General features: G+C 40.7%; 1 protein-coding gene across 6 annotated transcripts in view; it reads left to right on the plus strand.

Annotated features, from left to right (window-relative positions):
- IPO11 (importin 11) overlaps positions 1 to 12,213 on the plus strand; it is a 297,144-nt gene that overhangs the window by 102,878 nt on the left and 182,053 nt on the right. For all 6 annotated transcript variants that reach the window (XM_084627945.1, XM_084627946.1, XM_084627942.1 and 3 more), the window contains exons 18-20: positions 9,890 to 9,923; positions 10,122 to 10,162; positions 11,692 to 11,808. In XM_084627945.1, coding sequence (XP_084484071.1) covers positions 9,890 to 9,923; positions 10,122 to 10,162; positions 11,692 to 11,808 — 192 coding nt within the window. The remainder of the gene's footprint in view (positions 1 to 9,889; positions 9,924 to 10,121; positions 10,163 to 11,691; positions 11,809 to 12,213) is intronic.

Consider the following 12,213-nt stretch of genomic DNA (forward strand, 5'->3'; position numbering starts at 1 on the left):
GTATCTCTTCTTTGCCTAAAAATATCTGCCCAAGGGCAAGGCATTGGATTTCATTTTGAATCCTGCCTAGAAGTTGTGGGAAAAGTTTCCAAATCCACACTTCTCTGACTTATTCATAACCTGTTTTCAAGCATCGCTAATCCTCATCTTGTGTTAATTATACGCATCTCTCTCTCCTGCTAAGTAGCTAATCAATATACATGCATTTTGTGATTGTTGAGGCACACCTATTCTGTGCTTCAGTGAACTTGTTTGGTTCACAAATTGTTTGACAAACACACAGTCATACTAGTTACATAGAGTTGCGTGGTATTGTTCATACCTTCTGGTACAGTGTTCTGCTACACAACTGTGTTTTTTACAAACACTACCTTGAGAGATGGTATTGCTACAGAGAAGGCTACATAGCTAGTTCACAGTGTATTACTGTATCACTTCTGGGATTATGGCTTTCACTGACTTTTCTGCAAATGAATTGAAAGTATAGTGGTGTTTGTGATGGAGAGTTTGATAAATTGTATCCATAACTTGTCTCATGTCTTCAATGAACTACCAGCTTTGAAAGTACACAAATGTCTTTAAAAATTGTGCTTTTTCTTAAAAATACTAAAAGGTAGCAATTTGCTCTAGAAAAATGAGTTTGATAACTCACATCTTTGATCAGTCTTCTACCAGTTATAGTGTTACTATTTAAGTCATTGATTTGTGAGAAGTTTAATAGAAACAGGTAGGTCAGAGTATTTGATAAATAAACATCATGTAGTGCTGGTATCTTTATTAAATATCTGTATTCACTGTAATGTAGTTGTTTCATTCCCAATGTTATGCTGTAATTGAAGGCTGTAAGTTAAAACATTGCAGGTTTTTTCCCATTTTCTAACATGATGGTTACAGGGCTAGCTGCGCCTCTGTCCCTTTCTTTGACTGTCTGAGTTTATCCGCTCAGGTGTTATGCCTAATGCCCTTACCTTTTTTGGGGAGGAGTCTGCAGTTCTCCTGGTCTTAGACAGGGTCTCCAGGCTACAGCCCTGTGTGCACCAACTGTGATTGCTTAGCCAGCCTGGCTGGGTTCAGTCCCAGAAATTCATCAGGGTTCTGTGACCAGTGGTTAACACCAGACAGCGTTCTTAAAAAGAACTATTCTTTAAACTTAATGGTAGGAGCACAGCAAAGCATAAGGGAAAAAAAGGATTATAATACAACGAAAGGTCTACATGCAGAGCTATCTTACCTGAAGTACGAGGTAGGCTTATCTTACCTCTGGAGTATGGTTCACATTAACTCAATACCGCAGTCTTCTCTCTTCAGGTAGGGTATCTCTTTAAGTCCAGCCAAGATCTTTGTTTTCTCCTGTGTCCCTTGAGCCTCGTCAAACTGGTTTGACCAGCTCCCAAGGGTAATGAACTTCAAAACGGTGGTTTGTGCGTTGTCTCAAGTGTTTTATGAGCAGCTGGTTTCAGGAACCATTGTGGTTTTTCCTGCACAGGTGTAGCCAATTCCTGTGTGAATTAACTCTTTATACTCAGACAGTAAATAACAATAACTATCGGACAAACATAACATATACTCATAAATTATTGCAGCAGAAATTATTCACAACCAACAGAAACTACTTGCAATGAAATTCTGATGTTCACTGAATCAGCTCCATTGCTCTTTTTTCTTCAGCAGCAGTGCCCTTCACACTAGATTTCCAGGTTTCTATTTAAGGGAGATATTCCTGTCACATTCCGGGGTGCAATCCAGACCAGTAAGGGGTTGTCACCACCTGTCTCACAACTTTGAGTGCCTCACAATGCTTTGCTGTTGTAGCCCCAACCTGGGCTGCTCACAAACAGCCAAACTCAGGTCAGATCCTGAGTGACTGAGTATAGTTGCAGTCCTGGCCTACCAGCCAATCAGCAACACACCAGTTATAGTGGCTTCCACCAGCCTTGGTTACTGCTTTCAGGACGACCTCAACACACACTCAGTCCCAAACTTTCCAAAAACGTGTTCTGCACTATCCAGCCCTTTCTTCAACCGTTCAGATATTATGATCTGTTGCCCCTTTAAGGAGACAATATTCAGCAGTTTGCTACTTTAACTGGAGTTACAAAACAGTTCAATTTAAGCACAGAACTGGATTGTCTTATTAAAGATAAAAACAAGTTTATTAACAAATAAAATAGAATTTTAAATGAATTCAAGTTTGAGATTAAGTTAGAAGTGATTATAAGCAAATAAAAGTGAAAACATGGCTAAAAGTCTAAAACGTCATCTGGCAAATTTTGGTTCAAGGCTTTGTTTAAGATGGCTTTCTCACCCACAATCTTGCAGCAAGATAGCGACTGACCCTTTCGTTGGTTGGAATCTCTCCCAGAGGCCCAAAAGTGCTCATGCCTTTGTCGTCTTAGGTGAAAGAGAGTGAACTTGGGGTTCTCTGCCCCTTTCTGTTATAGTCCAGTGAATCTTTTAAGTGGATATTTCAACAGTTACCCTTCAAAGTAAAGTTTATTCAAGCAGTATAGAAGGTGACATGGAGTCTGGTGATATAGGAGTCTTCATGCTCTTTCTTTTACCATGTGTGTTTTCTGAAATCCAAATTGTTCTGTTTCCTGCCATCTCCTCCCCCTGCTGTCTCGAGGTCCGTGTTTACTACTTCTGGTTAAACTGAGGTAAACACACCTTCCTTTATTTAGGATAGGCTTGTTTAAAAACTTCTATCTAGGCAGGGCTGTATGGTTTTGAACATGTGCTAATAACATACGGGGGAATTCATAACTTTACATATAATATTGCTATATACATTTCACTGTGATATTCTTCACCAGTCAGTTATTAGTTTTCAAATGATACCTCACAAAGCATATTTTGTACAAAGATTATTACAGTAGTGTGTAGGGTGTAAATTACAGGGTTGCTTTCAGTCAGTTCCCCACACAGATTAGTTGGTAGTAGATTAGATTATTGTTTTAAATGCCGTCTCTATTTTTGAATTCCTTTTATTCTGATGAGCAGACTTTATTGGGACCATTTCTCTTCTAGTCATCTCCCACTAATGGAGGATCCTAAGAGAGCAAGTGGCCCCAAATTCCCTTAAGTTCCTTTGACTAGTTCAGGGAAATGCAAAGAGTCTACAGCTAGCCTGGTGGAAAAGTTGCGTGCCAATCCAGGTCTCCCACTGTACAAGGACATTTTGCAAAGCTGCTTTTGAAGCAGTATATGGGCTTTAATTTTATCTCTCACCTGAGATCTGATCTGAAAGAGTGAAATCAGTCATTTCTAATCCTCTTGACCTGCCATCCAGTGCTGATGCTCATTTTGGCAGGTCTACAGTCCTTGTTTGCTTAAAATGCCTTGCCTCACTTTACTGGGCATTATGGTGCTTGGTAACCTCCCACAAGCCTCACTGTGTAGAGGCCACTTAAAGAAAGAGAAGTTATGTACCATTAACTCTTGTTCTTCCAGAATCTTGAGCTAGCATATTCACACTCTTTGCTCACCTTCCCCACTTCTCCAGAGCCTTAGGAGAATCCCTGAGTTAGTGGAAGGAACTTAAGGGCATATGGGGCCACTTGCTTTTTTTATACCCTCAGAGCCCTCCATGAGCAGGAGCTGACTAGAAGGGAAATGCCCTGATAGACTCTGCTCATCTGAAGATTGCAGTGGCTTGCAGTACAGACACCTTAACCTCAGAAGTATGGATATAGAGAGGGAACATTCTTGAAGAACAACAGTTACTATAAGTAATTTTCTTTCTTATCCCTACATCTAGCTACCAAGAATAAACCACTAAAATATTTTAAGTATCTTAAATATAATAAAGAGTAATTAACAGTTCACTAGGAAGCTGTTAAAAGAACAGGAGTACTTGTTGCACCTTAGAGACTAACAAATTTATTTGAGCATAAGCTTTCGTAGGCTACAGTCCACTTCATGCAGATGCATAGAATGGAACATACAGTAAGAAGATATATACACACACACACACACACACACACATACAGAGAACATGAAAAAGTGGAGTAAGAGGCTAATTAATTAAGATGAGCTATTATCAGCAGGAGAAAAAACTTTTGTAGTGATAATCAAAATGGCCCATTTAGACAGTTGATAAGAAGGAGTGAGGATACTTAACATGGGGAAATAGATTCAATATGTGTAATGACCCAGCCACTCCCAGTCTCTATTCAAACCCAAGTTAATAATATCTAGTTTGCATATTATTTCAAGCTGTTGTCATTGACAGTCTGATGTGGACTGGAGTCAGAGAATTAGGCTCCTATTTGAATATGTAAGAAAACTTTAGCTTTAAAATTTGTAAGAAAGATTTATTTTTATTGCCTTTTTGGTTCACAGTTAAACCATCTTAAAATTACTTATTTAAAATGATCTAATCTTACAACAGTTTTGGAAATTTCTGCTTTTCAATGTGTTTTTTCAATAGAAGCTGCATTCTTTGTCTTAACTCACATCACCAGTATTGGCAGTTTCCACTGAAATACTATTTACATCACTCATAAATTAGTTAGTAATGAAATAGTGACAGGTATTTAAAAGAAGTCTTATTTCAGCAATATATACAATGATGTTTAAGGCATTGGTAGACTGAAGGGAGTCAGACTTGATATTGAAGAAATGAGAACAGACTGAAGGTGTGGGGGAGTTGTTCAAGGCCACGAATGTTAGGATGAGATGCTTGCACAGTAAATTTTTAATAATTGTTTAAACAGATCTCAGGATAGCTTTAAAAAAAGAAAAGTGTTGTTGTTTCCTCACTTGTATGTGGAATTTTAGATCATATACAGAAAAGTGGTGACTTCTGGCTCCTGGGTACCGATATAACCAAGACTCTGAGATTAGTAGCTAAGATGAATGAAAACCTTGTTTCAGTTTTGGCGTTCTAGGCAAATAAAATGTGTTTGATTTTTTTCATTAAAAACTAGGAAATAAGTCAAAACTTTGTTAATGGAAAATTAATGGTGCAAAGCATTCAAGCCAGGAAATGCAATAGTTAAGATTTCACATGATCACATACTATCATTTCCAAAGGTCTTGTCTCTTCCAGCATGAATCGTGAATGCTATAGTGAATGAAGTATATATTTTTAATTGACTTCATTAGAACAGATTTGAAGAGAAGGTGCACACAGATCATCTGCAATTTGTCAATACTTTAAAAATTTCTATGCAAACTGAAGTTATTAAATTGTTAAAATATTTATCATGAATTATCACTGTTAAATGAATATTTTTGAATTGAGGGCCAAATTTATGGTAAATCCATTGACACCCCATCCCCTGCATGCCCTCATTTGTCGGTGTGGACGCTTCATGTCAACCCCATTGCTAAACCCACTGCATTTAAGCTGTGTCCTCCCTGAGATGATCTGATGCCCTTAATCGATGTACACAGCAGATGCCTCTTCTGCCTCAAGGAGGAATATATTCTTGATAGGTGTTCCACCTATTGCTGCTTCTCATTCTGGACCCAGAAATTTTGAGATACAAAAGTCAAACTAAACCTCTTGGAGCAATGCCTGGAGATCACATCTGATTCTGGAGAGTAGTTGTCCTTCAAACTGGAGCCAAGGAGATTATATTTGACAAATGCCGTAGCTGCTAGTCACCCTGCCTTGTCTCCAGCAAGGAGCAGAAAACTAAGAATGCCAAGACCATTGGCACTGTTGCTAGGATCCCCAGTGCTGTGACCACATCAACCTCGGCACCATCTCCCAAGCAGAAGCCCTCAGTGCTGTCCCCTTCAGGTGCTGAATGATGCTTCCACACTGCGAGAAAACACAGTTTAGAACAGGTCAACATGACCATTACTCAAGGAGTTGAGGGCCAGAGATAAACCCTCTAAATCCTGTACAATGTTGAGGGATGGTAGCAAGCCACTATCTATGAAGAAGGCTTGAGAACCTGTGGCACTAATACGAACATCAGTGCTGAGATAGTCCTTGGTACTGATTCTGGAATGACCACTAAGCCACTTCTGATACAGAGGTACACTTTAGAGGATCCACTTTTACACCTCCTCTTGCCATCAAAAGTGATATCTTATGTACTGGCACCAGCAACATCAGCGCTGGAACTACATCCAGCTGCACTGCAGTTCCTGGAGATGTACTTATGGTTTGTGACCCCATGTTTTTCTTCCTTCCTCACTTCAAGCATGGAACCCTCTCCTGAGAGATGGTTATCTTAGAAGAGCCCCATCATGGGCTCCCAATGCATTAAGTCCCAGAGTGGAGCCCCTTCATATGTCCCAAGAGGCAGTCCCAGTCTTTATTGGCTTTGGTAGGTAGAGCACCTTCATCGAAACTGGAGGAGTTCTGGTGAAGAAGCAAAGGTGGCTTGAGAGACACTTCAGTTACCTTCTCCTGCCTGCCAAAAGAATCCCTCTCCTCCCTGATGAAGCTGTCACATTGGCCCCGACACCAGCCATCAATGATTTTCAGGCCTTCGAAGAACTTCTCTAAAGAATAGCAAAAGTCTTGGCTATCGAGGCAATGGTGATCCAAGAGATTATGCACAACCTGTTTGATAACCTTAGCTCCTCAGTGCCCAGAAGTCTTATTTTTCCAATCAGTGAGGATATATTGGACCTAGGGAAGGGTCTATGCCATGCCCTGGCCTCTCTTCCCCAACTTCAAAGTGAGTAGAAAAGTGCTACCAAGTCCCACGTATGAACTTTGAGCAGTTCTACATGTATCCAACACCAGGGTCTCTTGCCATTTCTGCAGTCTGAGAGACCAGATCCACTGAGAGGACTCCAAAGACAAGGATTCCAAGAAACTGGACCTCTTTAGTCAAAAGGCCTATTAATCAGCATCATACAATTCAGCATTGCAAACTGCCAGACCCTGTTCACAAAATACAGTTTTTTAATGTGGGAAAGGATGACATCTTTCCTCTCTTAGCTCCTGCTGGAATGCAGGGGGGAATTGAGAGACATCTTCAAGGAATGGCAGGTGCGAGCCAAAAAGATCAGTAGTGGTAGTAATGGACATGTCCGATGCGGCCATTCAGTCCATGACTACAGCAGTCAAAATGCTCTGTGGTTCCTTGTAACAGGAGTCTGGAATCCCAAAACAGGTCCAGCTGACAGTTGAGGTTGTACTCTTTGAGGGCCTGGACCCTATTCAGCATCCGAATGGATGAGGCACTCCATTCCCTTACTAATTGGAGTGTGACCCTTAGATCCCAGGGAATTTACACTCTCACACCATACCATAAACCCTTCGGGTACCAGCCACCTCAAAGATGGAGACCACCATCTTATTTCCATGGTCGCTAACTGGAATAACCACTCAGAAAGAGACGCAAGTGGTCACTGCTGAAATCGATCACCAAGTTATTATTCCACCAGTGGGGCAACCCAGTGGTAGACTACTGCTATTTTGGCTAGCACCTGCCCTTCCTTGAGGGTGTGTCTCAGTTCTTCTTCGAGTAGTGTCCTTATGGGAGCTCCACTGTAGGTTTGTATGTGCCCCTGCGCATCTAATCAGAGATTTTTGGTAGCAGTGTCCCATTGAGCCCATGCATGTGCCCTCCCTCCCTCATGGTCTCCCTCACTTCCTTCTCAATCGCCTTTGGCCTCAGATGCAATGAGCAGTTGTCCCTTCCTTATCTGTGTCATTCGCATAAGTAGTGTTTGTTTTGTTACCTTTATTCACCTTAAAAGTAGTTAGGCTATTAATAGCTCTGCCCCAGGCCCTGCCCCCACTCCACCTCTCCTTGCCCCCCCCCCGATCCTGCCATGCCCTTGCTCCTCCCCCTCCCTCCTCAGATCCTCCTGCATGCCACGAAACAGCTGATCAGGAGGGAGAGGGAGGCGCTGACTGGCAGGGCTGCCAGTGGGCAGGAGGCGCTGGGAGCGGTGGGGGTTAGAACTGTTGGGGGGCTTCTGACGTATTACTGTGGGTCTTTGGCAATGTACATTGGTAAATTCTGGCTCCTTCTCAGGGTCAGGTTGGCCACCCCTGGTATAAGGTGAGGCAATAAAATCTTTAAATTTTCTCTGTTAGTAGGGGTCCCAGTGTTCTGTCTTACCATCTAGATGGGGTAGGGCTGAGTGTAACTGGTTATGGCCGAGGTTGCAGTTAATGCTTCCTTGACTGCTACTTCTCATAATTGTCTGAATACTTGGAAATAGGGTGTTCATGGCCCTGTAGTTGGTTTGTTGGTGGTAGCCCATGAGAACCATCCCAGAAACAGGTGATCCCCTCTATCTCAAGAATTCTCATCACAGCCATAGGGCCTGCTTCTGAGTCTTTACTTGACTTAACTGATTTCAGAGTAACAGCCGTGTTAGTCTGTATTCGCAAAAAGAAAAGGAGTACTTGTGGCACCTTAGAGACTAACCAATTTATTAGAGCATAAGCTTTCATGAGCTACAGCTCACTTCCTCAGATGCATATCATGGAAACTGCAGCAGGCTTTATATATACACAGAGAATATGAAACAATACCTATTCCCACCCCACTGTCCTGCTGGTAATAGCTTATCTAAAGTGATCATCACAAATCTTGGGAGACAGGCCAGTCCTTGCCTACAGACAGCCCCGCAACCTGAAGCAAATACTCACCAACAACCACATACCACACAACAGAACCACTAACCCAGGAACTTATCCTTGCAACAAAGCCCGTTGCCAATTGTGCCCACATATCTATTCAGGGGACACCATCACAGGGCCTAATAACATCAGCCACACTATCAGAGGCTCGTTCACCTGCACATCCACCAATGTGATATATGCCATCATGTGCCAGCAATGCCCCTCTGCCATGTACATTGGTCAAACTGGACAGTCTCTACGTAAAAGAATAAATGGACACAAATCAGATGTCAAGAATTATAACATTCATAAACCAGTCGGAGAACACTTCAATCTCTCTGGTCACGTGATCACAGACATGAAGGTCGCTATCTTACAACAAAAAAACTTCAAATCCAGACTCCAGCGAGAAACTGCTGAATTGGAATTCATTTGCAAATTGGATACTGTTAATTTAGGCTTAAATGGAGACTTGGAGTGGCTAAGTCATTATGCAAGGTAGCCTGTTTCCTCTTGTTTTTTCCTACCCCCCTCCCCCCCCAGATGTTCTGGTTTAACTTGGATTTTAACTTGAAGAGTGGTCAGTTTGGATTAGCTATTACCAGCAGGAGAGTGAGTTTGTGTGTGTATGGGGGTGGGGGGGATGTGAGAAAACCTGGATTTGTGCAGGAAATAGCCCAACTTGATTGTCATGCACATTGTGTAAAGAGTTGTCACTTTGGATGGGCTATCACCAGCAGGAGAGTGAATTTGTGTGGGGGGGTGGAGGGTGAGAAAACCTGGATTTGTGCTGGAAATGGCCCACCTGATGATCACTTTAGATAAGCTATTACCAGCAGGACAGTGGGGTGGGAATAGGTATTGTTTCATATTCTCTGTGTATATATAAAGCCTGCTGCAGTTTCCACAATATGCATCTGAGGAAGTGAGCTGTAGCTCACGAAAGCTTATGCTCTAATAAATTGGTTAGTCTCTAAGGTGCCACAAGTACTCCTTTTCTTTTTGACTTAACTGAGTGTTTTGCCTGAGTAGGGAATGCTGAGCAGGTCCTGCAGGTGGTGTGGTTCTTGGCAATTTGTAGTCATTTTTTAAATCCTGAAAAATTCTAATTTATGCAAAAACTGCTCCTTATAAATATAACAATATAAAGCTAAAAACCCTGGGAAAATACAGAAATATGTCAGGGTTAAATTAATTTTATTTTATCTCTGGAAACATGTAGAGTATATGTGAAAGCTTAACAATTTCAGATCTGAAAATATTACACTAGCTTCTGTGAGATAATCAAAGTAATATTTAATAAGGGTAACAGCATGGTATTTCCTGATTTTTGTCTTTCAGGTCCGCATTGAGACAGCTACAACACTGAAGTTAAATATCCTTTTCATTAACTACAATTTTCTATTTTATTATTGCTTTATTCAAAGCTACTGGAAATTAATGATTTTTGATCATTAATAATTCACATTTTAATAGTAATTGTGTAGCCTCACTAACAGTTGAATATCAGATTGAGTCAAAGATATTGTAATAATGGTGTTCAATCTTCAGTTTTTCTTTAACTATTGTTCACCTGTAGATGACTTTGAGTTTAGAACTGACCAGTTTTTACCGGTAAGGGCATTTATGTGAGTGTGAGTGCTTGTGTGGGTAGAGGAAGGGAGGGAAAGAAACCACATTCCAGTTCCGTTTCAGAATAAACTGTTCAATAGTTGCTGTATTTATTTAACTTCAGTAACAAGAAAAAAGCTATTCTTTTGTTGCACAGAGACTTTATTGTGCAACAGTTAAGGTTTCCACACACACATCTTACCTGATGCAGAAGCAAGGAAAAGCCTCCTGACAATACATATATACTCCACTCTTCCACCCACAGATACACACCTTGTCATTACCACAGTTACCACACATCTGAGATTAAACATTATTCCAAGTATGGGGGCCAGTCTTCACTAAATTACCTCTTCCACTTATACCTGATTTCCCTTCAGAGCTGCTTCCTGCACACACTGCTTCCTAAACTACCCTTTGCCAGAAATATTAATTGCAGTTGTTTGGTGTAATGCAATATATTAGGAATGTAGCAAAATTTCCGCAGCATTTATCTTCGTGAACACAGTGTTGGCAGTAAATAAATAATGAGATAGTAATTACTGTACAGTAGATTGTTGTCTGTTTCAATTCATATTCTTTTGGTGTGATATATTTGATGAGCTATAAAAAGTATCATCTTATAATTTATACTGTTGACCACTTGTGTCTACATGCATTATGCGTTTGGTATTTTTGGTTTAGCTGTTTGAAACTGTTGGGATAAGTAAGAAAAATGTCATCATTAATAACTTTAGGACACAAAATTTTTGTCAAAGTTTATAACTTTTGCCAGACCTCTAGCAAATTATCAGAGACTGCTTAAGAGAATCTGCTGCCCTATGCAAAACTTCTGTGTGCCACCCATCCCTGCCACCCACTAGAATAGACTCTAAATTGTGGGGAAGGGCATACATAGGACTTTCGGGGTTGGGGGGAGGGCGATTGCAGTGAGTATTCTGGTCTTTTGGTGGTTATGGTAGTATAACTGGAGAGGGGGCCTTGCAGCACCACTCACTAAGGTTTGGCCCAGCTGCTTCTTTGTCATGACAAAGGGGCAGCCAGGCCAAATCTGAGAGTGGCATTGTGACCTGGTGCACAGGGTTACAGCGCTGCTCAAGTTTGGCCCCTGCTGCCCTAGGCAGTTGCCTCGTTTTCCCCTAGATAAAGTGGCCTCTGAATATCATTACCTCCAGAGATGCTGATAGCTTCCAACTTTTAGGAATTTAAACTTTGAAGTAATTTTAATACATTTAAACCTGAGAGCAAAGCTTATTGAAACTGGTCCCACACTTGAATTCTTTTGCAAGCCTAGTACATGTTAGGTACTGAAACTTTTTAAAGTTCAATTTTGGATTATGAGTGGTCAACATGTATTAGACTATTTTTCGAAATGCAAGACCAACATGTTGCAGGACTTCCAACACACTAAAAGTTCATGAGAAATTTCAGGGCAGTGCTGTAGGCAGATAAGAAAATTGCTATTTTATATTTCTATTTGTATTCTTGATAATCTAACTAATCCATAGTTTTTGAATTTCTTTTTATTGTAGTATCTGGAATCCATGTTCACTCTACTCTTTCAGCTACTTCAAGAAGTCACAGAATGTGACACAAAGATGCATGTTCTTCATGTTCTTTCTTGTGTGATTGAAAGAGTCAATATACAGGTAACTGTTACAGACTATAATATGAAATTTGAAGCCTAGCACACTTGTCCATTGATGAGAGCAAAGAAGATTTTTTTTCTATATATTGCTATTACATTATATCAAAATGATAGAAGAGATTTTATGTATATATATAATCTATCTAGTAATTACCCCACAGTGTTTGTTTTATTTCAGTAATCTACACAGCTCTGCTTCTACTTCCCCTGTTCACATTTGTAACCTCTTTTTTTGCCCAACATACTTGCTCTGCCTGGTCTCCTCCCACTCAACTTTCTGTATTTTTTTGCTGTTCCCTACATATGGAACAGTTCTTCCTGTTCCGATGTGCAAAATTTAATTTAATTTTTATAATTCCCTTCTTTGTCTTAGACTTTCAGCTCTAATCACCCTCTCTCACTTCTG

Source organism: Lepidochelys olivacea (genome assembly GCF_965140295.1).
Source record: "Lepidochelys olivacea isolate rLepOli2 genome assembly, chromosome: 5".
In the NCBI taxonomy this organism is placed as follows: Eukaryota; Metazoa; Chordata; order Testudines; family Cheloniidae; genus Lepidochelys; species Lepidochelys olivacea.